The 17,846-nt window shown below is 28.0% G+C and overlaps 1 protein-coding gene across 4 annotated transcripts in view; it reads right to left on the bottom strand.

The window, feature by feature from the left end:
* Nucleotides 1-6,142: 6,142 nt before the first annotated feature.
* Nucleotides 6,143-17,846, bottom strand: part of Mppe (Metallophosphoesterase) — a 54,918-nt gene continuing 43,214 nt past the window's right edge. For 2 of the 4 annotated variants that reach the window (XM_075360213.1, XM_075360212.1), the window contains exon 7: nucleotides 15,232-17,677. In XM_075360213.1, the coding sequence (XP_075216328.1) occupies nucleotides 17,508-17,677 (170 nt within the window). In that variant the 3' untranslated portion in view covers nucleotides 15,232-17,507. Of the gene's footprint in view, nucleotides 6,616-15,230; nucleotides 17,678-17,846 lie in introns of those variants that run through there. The other 2 variants (XR_012755716.1, XM_075360215.1) reach the window with 2 other exon arrangements.

The raw sequence follows: 17,846 nt of genomic DNA, 5'->3' as shown, positions 1-17,846 counted from the left end.
GTACATAATTACTGTATTTATACACTATCCCAAATAAAATGAAGACAATTACAATAAAATAAAAGCTTAAACCCTCCTGCCAATTCATAAATATACTAATATAAATTAACCAAATTAAATAAAAACTAATAAATAATATCACTATTTTTATAATAAAAAAATCTGATATGGAAACCACATGACTTCCATGTACGCCTATTAAATTACATTAACACATATAAGTTGAGGTTATGCCATGTTTGTTGTTAATGGGAAATAAGTGTGAACACATTCACTTATTGTTTGTTAAACCTACTTTAATATACTCAAAATCTATTCCTACTGTTTTAATTAATGAATGAAGTGAGTGTTTAATGGGAAGTCACAACTAGAAAATTCTGATAATGAAAATATCGTTGAAAATATGAATATTGATAATATACCTTTAGGTAACACTTTTCCAACCTCTGTGGCGCAGTGGTAGTATCTCAGCTTTTCATCAGGAAAGTTCTGGATTTTAATCCTCGTCAGGCATGGCATTTTTCCCACACTATAAACAACCTCATACGTAAATTTTAATTTATTATTTAATTTCACATTTCCAAGCACAAGATTTGAGGTGATGGTGAATTGGTTATAAAAAGGATTATTATTATTATTCTTTTTTTTTTTAATCTGGAATCCAGATGATGGTATTAGAAAACAATCTATTTACAATCCAGTTAAGTGGATCAGAAATCAGAATTAAGTCGGCTGTAATAGAAACTTTGAACCAAGAAATTCTCTTAAAGATTTTTCTCATTTTTTACACGGTGATAATATTGTTTTAGAAACAAATAGAGCTGCATTAAAAAAATTAAACCAATCCATCACACATTTTAGAATAAACCACTCATAATGGCATTAAATTGGCTTATAAAACGGACATTCATAGCCAATTATTATTACAGTAGATCTCTTTTATTAAAAAATAATGTATTTGTAGCATATGGAAAATACAATACCTAACCAGGATTTGAACCCAGATCTTCAGAACGAAAAACAGAAAAGTTACTACTCTACCCTGGTGATTGAGTGAAAATATTATTACATATGAGGAGGTAACATTAAAAAAAAAAAGACTGTCCACAAAAATAAAAAATGGAGAAAGTACTTTATTGCTCGTTTAGATTGTCTGCTGTATATAGTAATACAGTTTGCTCAACTAAAAAAAAAAAATGACCTCATAAAATAATAGTTAAAAATGACTAGTTTATTCAAAAACAACTTTGTCCAACTGGCTAATTCAAACAAATGAAATTTTGCCCAATGACCAATCAGAAAGCAAGTTTGTTCCCAGCATACATTGTGTAACTTTGTGCCGCATAAACATTCAAATAAGAGATTTCATTGTGTAAAATTCAGAACGCAAGATTGTGCTTTTGTCATAACTAAACTATATTCTGTTAAAAATAAAGTCTCTCAAGACAAGTTTATAGCATCAAGACTATATATTCAGCAAGTTAAAAGGCGAAGACCACGTCTAATAACAACAAACAGCCACATGACTTTAGTGTAAAATTTAACTTGCAAATAAAATCATTCCTTTTTGTAAAAATCTTTTTATGTATATGTTTTAGTGGTCAACAACTGACTATAAAAACACACATAAAAACCACCACTTCTCAATAGTATTGACCATTCATAGTCAACACAAATGAGAAATATAAAGCATAGAATTAAATCTGGAGATCAATTTGACAGAAAAACATGGTGATCAGGAATCTGGCAATTGTGTATAGAAAAAAGAACATGTTCACCAATTTTGAAACATGCTGAAAGGGAGAAAAAGCCACTAAAATTGGAAAAAATCTAAACTTATTTATTCGGATTCATCATGTAAGTTAATATAAAAAAAAAAATATCATAAATTTATGAAAGATATGTGTGGTGAGTTTAATGTCGTTATTTATGTTTCACCAAATTTTTATGAATGAATTTAATATAGGACTTAGGTCACTAGCAATTGAGACTTGTAGTTATTGTCCTAGGTTGTACTTCTTGATAAAAAATACTAAGAGCCCTGAGTACATGATTGTAAAATGATTCCATACACTTTGGCCAAAAGCATTTTATGATCTTATTCAAGAGAAATCATAATATTCAAGTGACATAATATTCATACACTTTGACTTCCAAAAAGTAGAATTGCTTCCAAAGATGTCAACAAAAGAGTAATATTACTCAATATAATTGGGTGCATTGTTGACTTATATAAAAAAACTTCCGGTTTTCTTTGTACAGAAGACCAATCAGGTAGAGGTGCTACTAAGGTATTATCTGCATTACTACATCAACTGAATTCTTTAAATTTGGTAGGGAAGAAGAAAATAAGACTTTTCTTTTGATTTTTCTTCGCAGCTAGTTATATGCCTACTGATTGCATTTTTGACCAAATTGAAATGAAATTGCAGGAAAAGCCTACAATTTTAACAAAAGAAGAGTATATTGAAGTTTATGAATATGTTGTAACTATTAACATTTTGGGTAGTTATACAACGTGTGAAGGATTTGTCGAGATGCTTTAAGAGGTTAAATAGTATTAGTGAAAAGAAATGAATTTTTATAAAGCGCATAACTATACGAAATCAACAACAAATAGTAAAGGTTTCGTGCCTAAATTTCAGATTTAAATCTGAAGCAGAAGATTATAAATCATTAATAACAAGAGGTTGGAGAGTAACAGGTGTATGAACATTTTTAATCAGCAAAAACAGATAAAGCCAATTCATGTGTTTCAGATGAAAAGAAAAATTATATGAATAAACTACTGTCTTAGCTGTTTGGCGATGGTTAGAGTACTCAAGATGACTTAGCTTGGTACAAAAAGCTCTTGGTTGATCTGCCTTCAGCAGAGTCAGCTTCTACTCAGGAAAAAACTGTTTGTGACTGCTTTTGAGAAGATGTCGGCTTTCATGTTTAAAGTTCAGAAAAGTTAATTTTGTTAGTTTAATTTTTTTTTTCTAGTTATTAATTTGGTCTGTACTTAGTAAATATTAAAGTAAAAAGGAGGAAAACCAAAAACAGCATAGTGTTTTGATAATTTCCATAATGTTTTTTTATGATTTTGTGTGTATGATGATACTGTATGCCCAATGTGACAATTTCATTTTAATAAGAACAATAATCTACTAAGTTTGTTTCTATCATTCTACATAATTTTTTGATAAGTGATACTTACAATTCTTAATATTAAAAATATATTTCTATTACACTGCCTCATCTTAATAAACTACAGAACATACAGTACACTGCTATCAAAAACGATTATGTGCAGTGGGACTTGGTTTAAAAAAAGATTATGTCCATACACATCAGTCAAAAAAGAATATGTCCAAGTTTAAATTCTAAATAATTATCTTAGAAATATATAATGATCTTATTATTAATTACACACAAGCTACAAAGTATTTTGATTAAGTAAATAAACTGCCACAAGTTAAGTAACAACATCTGAATCTGTAAAACAAATTTTATCCAATTATCCAACACTTAGATTTGAAGGAAAAAGTCTCTTTTGAATATTGCCTCCTCATATTATCATTAGTTATTATTTACTACATTACATTTTACAACCAATAATATGCCAATTTTTTGTTACAAGAAGAAAGTATTCAACTCAAAAGTTGAGAACTGTTCAAGAAGTTCAAGAAACTGTTGTTTTGTTTCTCTATTTCCGAGAAAGAATTATATCCTATTAATAAATAATAAATAAATGACACCCACAGAATAGAGTATTATAATACAGAATATTTTCCCAAACTACTATAATTCTATGCCATAACAATACAAATAATACATATGTACTTGATATAATAAATATCAATGCTACATGTAACAATATTAAATACTAGCACATTAGTATTCATAAAAATCATTTTTATTTATTTTTTTTTTTTGTATTCAAAATATTTCTTGTTAACTTTTTTCAGTTTTAATAATTTTTTTTAAATTTATTGATAACATACAAAAATTATATTCTACATCTAATAATACGGAAAATAACACACTTTATGAGCATTTATCACTTTTTGTTCCCCAACATAATTTGAAAATTATTTGGCACAAATACGATTTATTTGAAAATAATTTTTCAGTGGCAGTTAAGTAGCATGGGCTCTAGTATTCTTGAAAATAATATCAAAATAACAGACTGATTAATATGAATTTTTCAGGAAACCTCCAGATGCAACTTCTTTCAGCTGCATCTAATTTGACCACTTAGCAAGATGTTTTCTTTGTACAGGAAGAGTAATAACATATTTTAATCATATTCAGAACAAAATATGTTAGGACTTATGATTTTGGATTTGAATAAGATTACAAGTATTTTTGGTAAATGAAGAACACTGCTAAACATAACATTCTGCAAATGTTTTTTTAGATGGACAGTGAACTAACAAAATGGAATTAACAGAGTGGAAGTGTTTTAGAAAGAGAAAAAACTATTGATTCGGTTCAGAATGAGAATTAGACATTTTTGTGTTTATCTCAAAGACCAACCAGAAAACAAAAATAAAGGTAATTTTTTATCAAATTTATTTCCAAACCATCAGCTAGTGCTTTTGTCATATTTGGATATAAGTGCACTGAATTCAGTGTGTTAGCTTCCTATACTTGTCACTGTGGAAGAAGTTGTTTATAGTTTGTTTTGTATCTTAGAAATGTTCAAGATAATTAGAGGACTGTGAAATACAATCGGTTTGTTTTTTAAATGCATGAAATATTAAATTATGCAATCAGTGAAGGAATAGTGAGAAATGGGTAAATCACTTTAATGAATGAGTAACCCACATTTTATTTAATTAAGTTTGGGACAAAGCTCAAGATGAACCATGAACAATCACCACGTATTAACAACAATTTGGTGGTCCTTTTAAATAAATAAATTGATAAGAACAGACAGTTCATGATTACATAATTTTCGTGTGGCTTTCCACTAATTTCAAGTATTTTTCTATATGAAATTGGGACATATTTAAAAGATAAGTTATGCTCAAACTGTTTGTCAAAAATGCTTGCTGCTGCTCAAATCATTTGAGCTCATTTCATGTCATTTGGTTGGGACAAATAGATTATCCCCTCACAGCCTGCTTCATTTAAGACAATTAATTGCTTGACAATCGGTGTACGATGATGTCAAAAAAGCTGCAATATATTGGTTATCATCACAAATGGCATCATTTTTTGAAAAGATGTTCTAAAATTCATTCCTCACTATGATTAATGTCTTAATATTGATGAAAAATATGTTGAAAATAGCACGTTCTCATAATAATTCAATTGTTTAAAAATAAATTGTAATTATTACTTAACTTACTTTCCAAATTGTTATTCTTTCAAAGTCTGTTAATATCATTATGAAGGCTGATCACAAAAGGATTGGATAAAATAATGAACAATTGAAATAGATACAAGTAAACGTGGAATTTTGGAAATAAATAAAGGCTTTTTGTTGATTTTTAAGCTAAGCTGGTTATCAAAATTTTGTTACCTAATAATATTACTTGTCAACAGTACTTATTTTGGTATCACCTGACAACTGAACTCAAAACCAGGTTATTTCTCTAACACATTATTAAAAATTGGGAATTGTGAGGAAGGCATTAACTATTTTGATTTTGTTTTTCTTAAAATATATTTTCTTTACTTTCTGAAATGAAATAAATAATTTAAGAAATAAAATGATTTAACATTACTCTAAAAATAGGTAATACAGGCTATCTCTAGAAATATTCATGATATGTATCTATTAATGTCTGTATGCAATTCATTATAAATAATTCAGAGAACTAGATATCCATTTCACTCTGCACTGAAAAATTATATCACTTGAAAACTTACTGGTTTACAATTATATAAATTAAAAACTATTATAAGTTGACTATAAATAAATTAGATAAAATTGATGTGTCTTAAGCCATAAATAGGTTTAAAAGCACACAACATTCAGTAGATTCATTATAATAAATAACATTAAAAAATAAAAAGCAACACAAACAATAAAAACACAGAATTTTATTATTTTAATTTTATCTAATAATGAAAAAGCTATAAATATAAATAACAATAATTATTTTTTCATAAATTTTATTACATTGTACATAATACATTAAATAATTTATATTAAAACTTCAAGTACAATAAGAAAGGCAAGAATGCTTATTATTGCATAGTGTTACTATAACAGCAATTAAAAGATACAAACATTCATCTAACAACAATATGGTAGATACAAAAATAACAGCAGCAGAGACATGGTGGGCTTTATCACACTAAGCCAAATTTTCATTTAATTAAATTCACAGTTTATATATTTAAATCCTTTTACAAAGCCACCTAAAATGTTGTAAATAATTATATTTGGTTCTGTTTGTCCTACATTATCCAAGCTCAATTATGCAATTATTGTATAGTCTTTACCCTTTGGATGGAGAAAGTTATCTCAGATCACTTATCAACCATGTTATTGTAAACAGGAAGTCAGCAGATGAAGTTAGGGATACACTAGTATATAGAGAATGAGACCTTAGCTGACTACTACTTCGTTGTTTTTTGAATAAATTTCCTGCCAAGATGAAGGAAACTATGCAGAACCTATAAATCAGAAAAATGATAAAGTTTAATAAGTATATATTTTACAGGGGAAAGCATTATACCTCTGTACCAATATTGTTTTATACAAATTGATTTACTTTTTATGGTAATAAGTGACAAAAGTGACTAGGAATGGAAAAACACAAAAAATGCTACTTTTAAAGCACATACTTTTTCACAGAGATTTAGCGCTAAACATAAACATACTCCTCACATTTGGAATGAAGAGATAGCAAACAGCATATATCTTATCAAAATTCAAGTACGAAAACCTGACCACATGGTATGAATAATTACTTAAATATGTATTATAATATGTTCGTTTCTGAAATACAGATTACATTAATTATATCTGTGGTGAAGATCATTTATGCGAGTTCTAAGGACTGGAAATGATAAAAAATCATACCTCTGTTTAAGAAAGAACAGAAGCAAATTGTAGAAGTACTGACTAGCTAGATTATGATTACAAGATGTACAGCAAAATAATCAACAGAAGGTTGAAGAATATCTGATCTACTGTTGTCAAACATTTGATCAGGATTTAGAAAAAGGAATCATATATGATGATATTTTTCACTCGGGCAAATTGGACAAATAAACAGAAGCTAATTTAAAATATGCATAGTGTTTATAAAGCAGCATGAAAATGCAGTTGACAGAATTATCCCTACAGCTCCCACATGTCGCACTTGTGATGATAGTTTTCCCATCCATTCTGCCAACATTGCTATTGCATCGTTAGTGTAGGGCCGTACTCTCTCGCTTAAAATTATAACTAGATTACATTTAATACACATGAATGGTTCATAAATTGAAAGAGAAAAAATTGATTGTTATTTTGATAATATCAGAATATCAATAAATGCTGTATATCATAATTGGGAAGGCTCTGAAGTTGTGCTTCACAGAGGTTACGTTTCTTGTGTTATGTTGTGTGTTGAATCTGTCATTCTTATTACAACATGTATGCAATGTCTCGTTATATCAAAGATGATGACATTCTTGAATGTTCAAGTGATATTAGGGAAGGTTTAGAAAAATATTTTAGCGACGATAATTACAGCAACTTTCCAGCTGAACATTCTGAATCTAACTGGGAAGAACCGTTTAGTGTTACTTCATGCAGTGACCCACACTACTTTCCTAATTGCAATAAAATAGATACCAGTGAAAGGGAAATTACAGAGTAGGAAAATAATAATGTACATCCTGCTCCTCTTGTATTACAGTTACGTGATGTTCCTAGCAGGGTTAGGGTGTATCCTCCAAAGCCAGAAAAAGACGCAAGTAACGACTTTAGAATTAGAAATCCAGGTGTACAAAAAACCTAACACCTTTTGACAATAAGCCATTGCTTACTTCAATCTGTTTTTCACTTCTGCAATTTGGAATCTGTTAATTAGGGAGACCAATTTTTATAAAAAAAATAAAAACAAAAAGATGCAGACAACATGAAAAGTTTTTCACAGCTTCAAAACTGGGTTGATATACCCTGCCTGAGAAGAAAAGATATATAGGTTGATAATAAATATGGGACTAAATTATAAAAATAATGTAGAAGACTACTGGGATGTGAGACCCTCAAGCAATGCCTTTTTTGCCAATACTACGGCTCGTAATCGATTCCAGAATATATCTTCTGTGTTCAGTCTCAGTACAAGGCAAGGTGTACCACAGGAGCAACCTGGTTATGATCCATGGCTGTAGGTAAGAATATTTTTGGATGAAATGAACAATGGTTCAAAAGATATTACATTCCTTTTTAGGATATTTCTATTGATGAAAGTATCACAGGAATACAGAACTCAGAACTGGTGTATGTTCATACAGTACTTGCCCAACAAACAACATGCAAGATTTGGTATCAAATAATTTGAAGTACGTGACAGTGACACTAGCTACAAGCTACATATTGAACTGAACAGTGGAAAGGACTTCTTAGTAGACATGGAAGGTCCCTTTACAAGGAAGGTAGTCATGGATCTTCTGGAGAAAACTAAGCTATATATATTAAGGCTATCACGTACTTTGTGATAATTATCACACAAAACTTCCATTGTGCAGGGAACTAATACAAATAAATATCAGTACATCCCTTACTGGTACTGTCAATAACAAAACAAAGGATTTATCAGTAACTGTAATAAATACTAATCCTGAAAAGTGTGAAAGTATTTATTTCAGACAGGAACAAATCCTTCTCGTTGGTACAAAGAAAGCATGAAAGCTTATATCTGATAACATCTGCATGTCATGCTTAAGACAAAGTAATAAAAAGCAGGAGTGGGAGAGAAGTGGTGAAACCAGTTCTTATTGATAGATACAAGAGGTTTATACGAGGAATAGACGTAATGGATAAGTCTATCTATCACATTATTGGAAATTGATTTTCTTTAACCTCCTGGATATGGCTCTTTAGAATGTTTACATTTTATATTCTAAGAACACTGGAAATCCAATGGAAAAAAAATTCATGATCAGTACTCTAAAAGAACTTACAAAACAGAACCTGATCCACCTCAACCAGCACCAGGACCTGCTCACATGTTGGCCCATCTTCCAGGCAAAAAAGAACATTTCTGTGCAGTGTGTGAACCAACCAAGAAAAGAGGAAGATCACATACTTCCCACTTTATACTAAATATACTGGTGCCTTGGCTGCAATTCAGGTGTGCATCCTGCTTGTTAATAAAGTTGAGGCATTACTGGAGGCCTCTAAAGTGAGGGAAGAGGACAGCTACTACTGATAGTGATTTCAACAAAGTACCATTCCAGTTTTCATAGAAAAGTGTTATTTTCATTGGTTTATATATGTAAAGAGATTTTGTAGTTTGTTTTTCTTTGTGTAAATATATTTTCTTTGAATTTTTTTACATTTTTGGTGTTCTGTCATTACTGATATTTTAGTGCAAAGTGATTCAGCATAATAAATCATAGTAGTTGTACCACCACATTCATGGTTTCATCAGACACTATTCATTACAATTATAGGTATGTTTTTAGCACTCTCATTAGATTCTACATAAAAATCTGATATTTAAGATGATTTTCATACCATTTTTGTAAGAACGGATTCAATACTAAGCAGGTACCACGAATGATTTTTGAGTTTACTGTTTCCATAATTTGAGGGATATTTATATGAACTTTTTTGGCATAAAATTGTGGTTATTTTGCATCATTTCAATTGAATGAAATTTTGTTTGGTGTAAATGTCCAAGAAATTACAAAAAAAACCCAAAATGTTTTTTGTATTTTGTAAAAAAGCTGAATGTGTTTCTGATATCACCATTGAAAACTGCAAAGTTTTCTGAACAAAATGGTATAATATATGACATAAGTTAACTCATAATTGTATTTTTTTACAGCATTTTAAAAAAGTAATGACAAACTTTGTAAAAACACTTGGGTTAAGAAAAATAAAACTGTAGCAAATAATGATAGATTATGATTATCAAATGCAACTTGGTAAATCATTCAAAGCTTTCTGTCTGATACAGTGGGATTAACATATATGGTCAGCAATCAAGTGCAGGAGATACTCACAAGTCAGGGTGTTTGTCAAAGCTGCATTTATCCCAAATTTTGTTCAAATATATTATAAATAAAGATGAGTGGATTTGGAATTGAACAATTTTCTTCATCAGGAAATAATGTTGACTAAAGATGACTATAAATAATACACTTTAAGTGAATAATCATGATTCTATAAAAAACCAAAAGTGCTCTATAATGGGCTGTATTTCAACTGCATCACTTGAGTCAGGGTTATAACGAGAGGTTTTACCAATTCAAAATCAAAGTTATGGCTTTTTGAAGTTCTTTTCCAGTACGATTAAAAATCAAATTAAAAATCAAATACACTGTACTATACAGAGAAATAGAGAACAAACTAAACAAATACAAGTATCAGGCTATCTGCAAAATTATTCAACAATCATAAAACCAAAGACTCTAAATCAATACTGGATTTTTTAAAATTATTCTAGCTCCCACATTATTGTAAGATACTGATCATGGACTACAAGACAGTATGATGTTAATGCCCTGAAGATATGTTGCTAGCTTTTTATTTACTAAGAACAATATAAAACGTTGAAAACAAAAAGCAATGGTAATAATTTGGAATAGCAGCTATTCATTTTTAAAAAAAGTTAGTAATAAAAAAAAGAATCAATACCTTGCAGCCAAGATAAACTTAACACATGTATGTTAAGCAGTTACTAACATAAAGCAGTTGATGTTAGTTCTTGTTCTTGAATTATTTTCAAGAACAAAATTATTAAAAATGAGCTTTAATACATTTTACAAAAGACGAAAAATTAAACCAACTGCAACGAAAAAAAGTTACACACAAAAGGTCTTATCTTAAAACTATAATATACAAAATGAAAAATGATTGCACATTACATGTAAATTATATAATTAACTTTTGTTTAGAGCTAAAGATTCTTTACCATAAATGTTAAACATCTTAGAAATACTAATTGCACAAGTTACATGAATATTTCAATAATACAATGAGATTAGATGTTCAGAACAGACACATTATCTAATTGACAGAAAACATGACAATAGTCAAAAGAAAGAATTAATAAAAATATCAGATCTAAATATAAAAATCTAACATAAAATTAACATTAAACATATATTACAAAAAAAAATTGCTCTTACTTTCTAAATACACAAATGTGCTACCTGGTCTTTTCATGGTAATTATAAGGTTCTTTTGTTAGTTTAAATAAAAATTGTCATGTCGATAACATAAATATATATAATTAATTAATAAAAAAAAGCTCAACAGTGAAATAAAAATGTTCACAAAGTTATAAAAGTAAAATCCTCAATATTTTATCAGAAATCAATTTTAATGTAGAACTGGTAAAATGGAAGCTGCTAGTGGTCTGCAGCTACATTCATTTTATAGTAATTTATCTTAGAAGTTATTTCATCAAGGTTATTATTTTCAGTTCTCTTATTACTTCAGAGCAAAGCCAGATGTAACTTATGAATATTTTATTTCAAAAGTAACCACAAGGGTTGTTCAATAATTACAGAGATAAATGGCCACGCAGAAAAATCATTTAATAAAATAAACTGAAACTGTCCAACAGCGATAGAAAATATCAGCTGTTGAAAAAAAAATGTCCATTATTACAATCTCTTCTGTTTATTTCAAAATTTAATCTCTGTTTTAAACATGTATTGTGGAGGAGAACAGCATGTTTTGATACAAATTTTATTTTCTGAAGCTTTAACACTAACTAAAATTCAGCTGCAGATGTTAAACAGTATTGTAAAAAGTCTATTACCCATGAAAACTTTTATAAGTGGATTGAACAGTTAAAATTAGGCAAAACAAGCACCACCAATTTTCATCAAAGTTGAAGAATGGTGAACTACTGGTTTGACTAATACTTTGCAAATCCGCATTAATCCCATTTTTAAGATAGATGCATAAAAATTTGGGCAATTGCTGATATTTTTAATCTGAATATCAGCAATGTCCATTTCACTACCCATGATAAACTGAATTATTGGAAATCATATTAAAGGTGAATTCACAAAGGCACCCAAATTCACATCTGTATAGAACTTAAATAACAGTCTTTAGCCAAAATCAATTTTTTTTTATATCATAAAATAACTTGTGATGAAATTTGGATTCGTCATTTTGGGATGTAATCCAAACAACTTAATATCAAGTGGAAACATCTGAGTTCCCTGCCAGGAAACCATTTAAAACAAACAAGCCAACCAGTAAAATAATGCAAATGGTTTTGGAATTATTAAGACCCAATTTATTGCAATTTTAGTAAGAAAATATAATCAACCAGCAAGTATTATTGTGATATACTAGATGTGGTGACACCTGCAATGAGGGAGAAACTACCAGGCTCTCTCTCAAAAATGTAATTCTTCTGCATTGTGCAGAAGAAAAGGTGGCCATTGTGGCCACCTCCATATTGCCATTTGAAAAGTCAGGCTGAATGGTGTTACTATAATCACCTATAAATCCTGATGTCAACAAACAGATTTTTATTGTTTGATCCTCTCAGAGCTTTAATGTGGTACCAAGTTTAACAAAAATGAGCAGGTCAAGAATGCAGGTACAAGAATGGCTCAGACACCAAGGTAAATAATTCTTTACTACTGAAATAAGAAAGCTCACACACAAAGATAGAGCAAGAACCTAAATGTAGCTGGGGATTATGTTGATAAAAAGCACAAATTTCATTACCACTGAATAAATAATAATTTTTCTACAACCTTTGTCTGTTTAATTCCAAAGCCCTCATAGCAGTATCAGAATCACTGACAACAGTAATGGGGTTTCACAAAAACCTTCTCACAATTACCATATTTTAAGTTAAGTACAATAAGATTTGTAATTTCATTAATTATAGAATTTTTAAAAATTTATATTTTAATATATTCTATAAGTAACATAAAATACACATTATTTTTTTCATTTAGATATTTGGTTACATTCCCATTAAATTCTACAATTAAAAATGTTGTTTTCCTACAATAATAACTTTTCTTTTTTTAATAATAATTTAAGTTTTATATCATGAGCTACTTAAGAAACCATACTTCTTCAACAAGCAATATAATACGGGTATAACCATTTTCATAAAAAAAAAAAACAGTCGTATTTATATTTAAACAATCCAAATTTAAAAATTATAAGAAAATACAATTTTGTGAAAATCTGATTACGATCCTTTATAAATTTATAGGACTAGAAAAAAAATTATATTACATTTAATGATTTGGTTTTTTTTTCTATGCTTAATGTTTTATGGAAATTTCTAATGCAATTTAAAAAATGTTAATTAAATCTTTTATAAGATTTAATTAAAACATTTTTTTTTAATATTTAATTATACAAAGAAATGTTTAGCTGACCAATAACTATATATATATAATAAATAAAAGTTTTTATACTTTTGCATCATCATCATCTGGTGATCTGCCTGATGGCAGGTCCCCTTACCACTGTTGTCTCCATCCATTTCTGTCCCAGGCTTCATCCCTTTCTTAGTTTCCAGTCTTCACCTATCTATTAACTTTATCCCTTTTCCTCATTTCCTTCTACATAAACTTGGAGAAATACTAATTATAAATGAAAAATAAAACCAGTAAGTGCAAAAAAATTATTTTGTAATTATTATAAAAATTTTAATTATTTTCTACTGTTAGGAAGTAATTTGCAAAATTATTTACTATAATATTCAAATATTTATTTACAAAAATCTAAATTCGTTTAACCTTATACAACCAGCAGGAGCCAATTTTTCAACTTACGTTTGTGCAACTTGAGTGGCTGCAAAGGAAAATCAAATATTTCAATTTTAATATATTTCCTAAATTTTTTTTAAACTTTTTTAAATACTTATTTCATGATGAAATCTTACTGAAACTGTTTCATATGATTCTTTATTATTGCCTTATATGTTTATTATTTATGCATTTGTCATTCAATGTTTATTAGTATACACATATACAAGTCTTGGTAGCAATGTGATAACACACTTCTACCATATTTTGTGTTATGTATTTTTACTTTTTATTCTATATATTACATTATTTATTTCTGTTATTAATCTATGTTAAGTTTTTTTGAAACAAAAGATTTGAATCAGAAAGGGTAATCAATCAAGATGATACTTAATGTTTTTATACGAACTATTTAAATAATAGTGTTTCATCATACTGTTGGTATTCTATTTAGGAAAAAATAGTAAAAGTTTTAATAATATTTTTAAAATATGTTTCAATCCTAGCTTCCAGTAGTTAGGAATATGAAGTAAATAACAATAATAAAGCTACTGGAAGTCAAAAAAACGCAGTGAAGAAACATGTCCCTTCCTGAAAATGAATAATCTCTCTCACTAACATGACATCAATTTATATCAAAGTCTATTCTATGATGCTGTCTTTTCTTAAAATCATTAGTTTCTGAAAAAAAAAAGAAACTGTTGGTTAATTTTACAATGGATGAAGCCTAAGTAGTTTGGACACATCATTTGTAAAAGAAAATATAAACTTTTGCAGTTAATTATGTAAGGAAAATCTTCTTCCCAAGATCCACAGGTTACTGAAATTTTACAATAAAGGAGTCTACAAAAGTGAAATGGACTGGTCTATTTAGAGCTACTGCATCTACATTAAAATCACAAAATGAGCACTACCCTTATAATGTACCAGAGGAAGTAACCTACATACTTCAATAACACAGCAAGATATCACTAAGTATATTAGATGCAATATTTTTGTAATAATTAACAATAAGATTTTTTTTGTTTTAAATTTATAAAACTTTCTTGGACAAAAGGCTCTACAAAATACATCAATGAAATGTTAGAAAAAGTAATATAGTATATTAATTTTTTTTTTAAACTTTAATACATAGATTTTCTTCAAAAATAAAACTTACACAAAAGTTTTGATGACTAAAAATTCATTAGCCAACATATATTTTTTTAGCTTAATAAAGCACTTTAGTAAAGACTAGAAATAAAACACTTATAAATACCTTAAAATGGAAATTAAGGTTAATTGTTATTAACAATTAAGGGTATTGCAAATGCTGGTTCTAGGGTTAAACTTAACACAAAGAATAAAACAGTAAACAATTAATATGTTAATATAAAAATTGTATAATAATTTTAATTATTACAATGTAATACATGAAAGAGAGTCTAATCCGTCAACTTCATTCATACATAGTGAACACTATACAATTATAATAAATCAAACATTTTTCCATAATTAATATTTTAGTGAACTAAAATAGAAACAAATAAAGAAATTCTTCATTAATAGTTTAGGCACAATAAGGCATTAAATATACAAATCACACCTAGAAAAGGTCAAGTTACTGTATTACTGTAGATATATTCAAATAGCATTATAGTACCAAATTCTTCTGCATATAAAAAAGATTGGTTACTACATTCAAGAGTAGCCCTGAGATTGCATTTATCCCACCTATATAATTTATATAAATTGACAAGTTTATTAATCATAATAATAACCTGACAGAACAAAGAACAGACCTAAAGTTGAAACATATAAAAGTATTATACAAGAGAGGGCGATACACAAGTATAATCAATGTGTATAACAACTGACAATGTGTATAACTTCAGGCAATTTATATAAGGATACAATCTGTGTGGTTTCAATTCAATGAAAAAATAAAATTACAGGGTGAATTAACAAATACTTTTATTTAGACTTTTTTTTTTAACTTTCTTTTAAATACTTTAATATTAATAATTTGAATATATGATTATACATTACTTTACTCTTGTCATCATATCTTACTGAAAGATGTAGCTGAATAAAAAATAATTTTACAATAAGGAAAAAGGTTTAAAGAAAGAAATTATTAATAAACTGCATTTATAATTTTTTCAACCACATCCTCCATAAATCCATTTCTTTTTCAGTAATTATCCATTATCTCTCAGCATTTTTTTTTTTTCAGATATAATGAGGGCAGATCCATCCAGCAAGTTGTAATGAAAATAACTTTGCTCATTATTCTATGCCATCTTGTTCACATAAAAACAATCTTGTACTTCTAAAACAAAATTTTATTCCGTTAATTATTTTCAGCAGCATTTTTTCGCTTACCATAAAATTTAGTTGTTCGCACCACAAAATAGTGCAGTTAAAAAATTTCTTTATATCAAGATATTTAATGAAATCAAAGTGAATTAAACATGTGTCCATATCAATGAAATATTTATCAGTGCTTCAGTTTTTTTTCTAGTCCTGGTTACCTCAGCTTTGATTCTTCTTGTTTCATGATGAATTTTACAAACTGTATCTTTACATAACTTTAACATTTTAGAAGCCTGTTCAATTGGTCTCTCAGTAAACAATTTTAATTATTTTGTAACCTGTCATCAATAAATTTGATCACATTACATACAAAGTGGCATGCTTGTTGTATTTTGTAATTGTCTTTTTATACTATATTAACATATAAATATTAAAAAAATAAAATAGAAAGGTACCGCAAATCATATTGAAATTATTATATTAAAGACATTATCATTTTTTATAAATACTCAAAATTTGCATTCCATTATTTTTAATTAATAAATTAAAAACAGAGCCTTTTAATTCAAATAATTAAATTATTAATGAAAACATACTAAAAAAAAAGCAAAATAAGAGAAATCATTATATTACAATGCAACTTATGCTACAGAACTACTGGGCCATTAATGACTATACTAGTACTGTCACACATTTATGTTTATAAACAGAGTTAATTTTAAATTGCTGTGGGTCTGCTCACTGCTTTGTCAGGTATTTATAAAAAAACAAACACAAAATTTATCAGTAAAAGTAATTAACTACTGTTGGTCAATACATATAAAAAATAAATATAAACAATGAACAGTATATAAATATAGTGTAAACAAAGAGTGTGCTTGTGAAATTATAGATTTTAAGCAGCATTATACAGGTGTAATATCTTACAAAGAAAACATTTAAGTCATATGCAGTAAGTTCACAAACCTTCAAAAGTAAAATTTGTTGGTTGTCATTTAAAAAACTTCTGTAATTAAAAAAAAAAAAGTTTTAAAAATTGTCAAATGTTATAGGTCACGAGTCAGAAAAACCTTTTCTGTTATAAACATTTTCAATTGTCTGGTAGGTACTCTTATGCATTTTGAATCCATCTACATTACAAGTGAGATTAATAAGAATCACAATAAGATATATTCAGGATAAATGTAAACCAAAACAAACACATATAAAATGCTACAAACAATAACTACATAATAACTTACAATATTACATAATATGGATGGAGTTGCTTATTACAGATACATATTAAAATTAAAGACCATGATTAACTTTTACAATTTACGGCGACTTTTGACGACTAGTTTTTTATAATTATTCCTAGATTGATGAAAACATGCTATTAACAACACAGAAATAGTGAGACAAAATATATACATATAAAGTAGCATGAACCTAGAAGGCAACAGCAGAACACTGTAACATAATGATTCTCCCTTTCGATCTGAAAATAAAAAATAAAAAAACTTAAATATGAAATAATTGCCAATAAACTTTAAGTATCTAAATTTAAGGATTATAAAACAAAGATTACACTAATCAATCTGTAAATGTGAAATAATAAAAAGGAAATTAAGCTTTTTTTTTTCTCAGCACAGGTAGACAACTTAACA

This window comes from Lycorma delicatula, chromosome 3, assembly GCF_047948215.1.
Source record: "Lycorma delicatula isolate Av1 chromosome 3, ASM4794821v1, whole genome shotgun sequence".
Classification (NCBI taxonomy): Eukaryota; Metazoa; Arthropoda; class Insecta; order Hemiptera; family Fulgoridae; genus Lycorma; species Lycorma delicatula.
The sequence above is the reverse complement of the archived record's forward strand: the minus strand, read 5'-3'. Positions and strand labels throughout refer to the sequence as shown.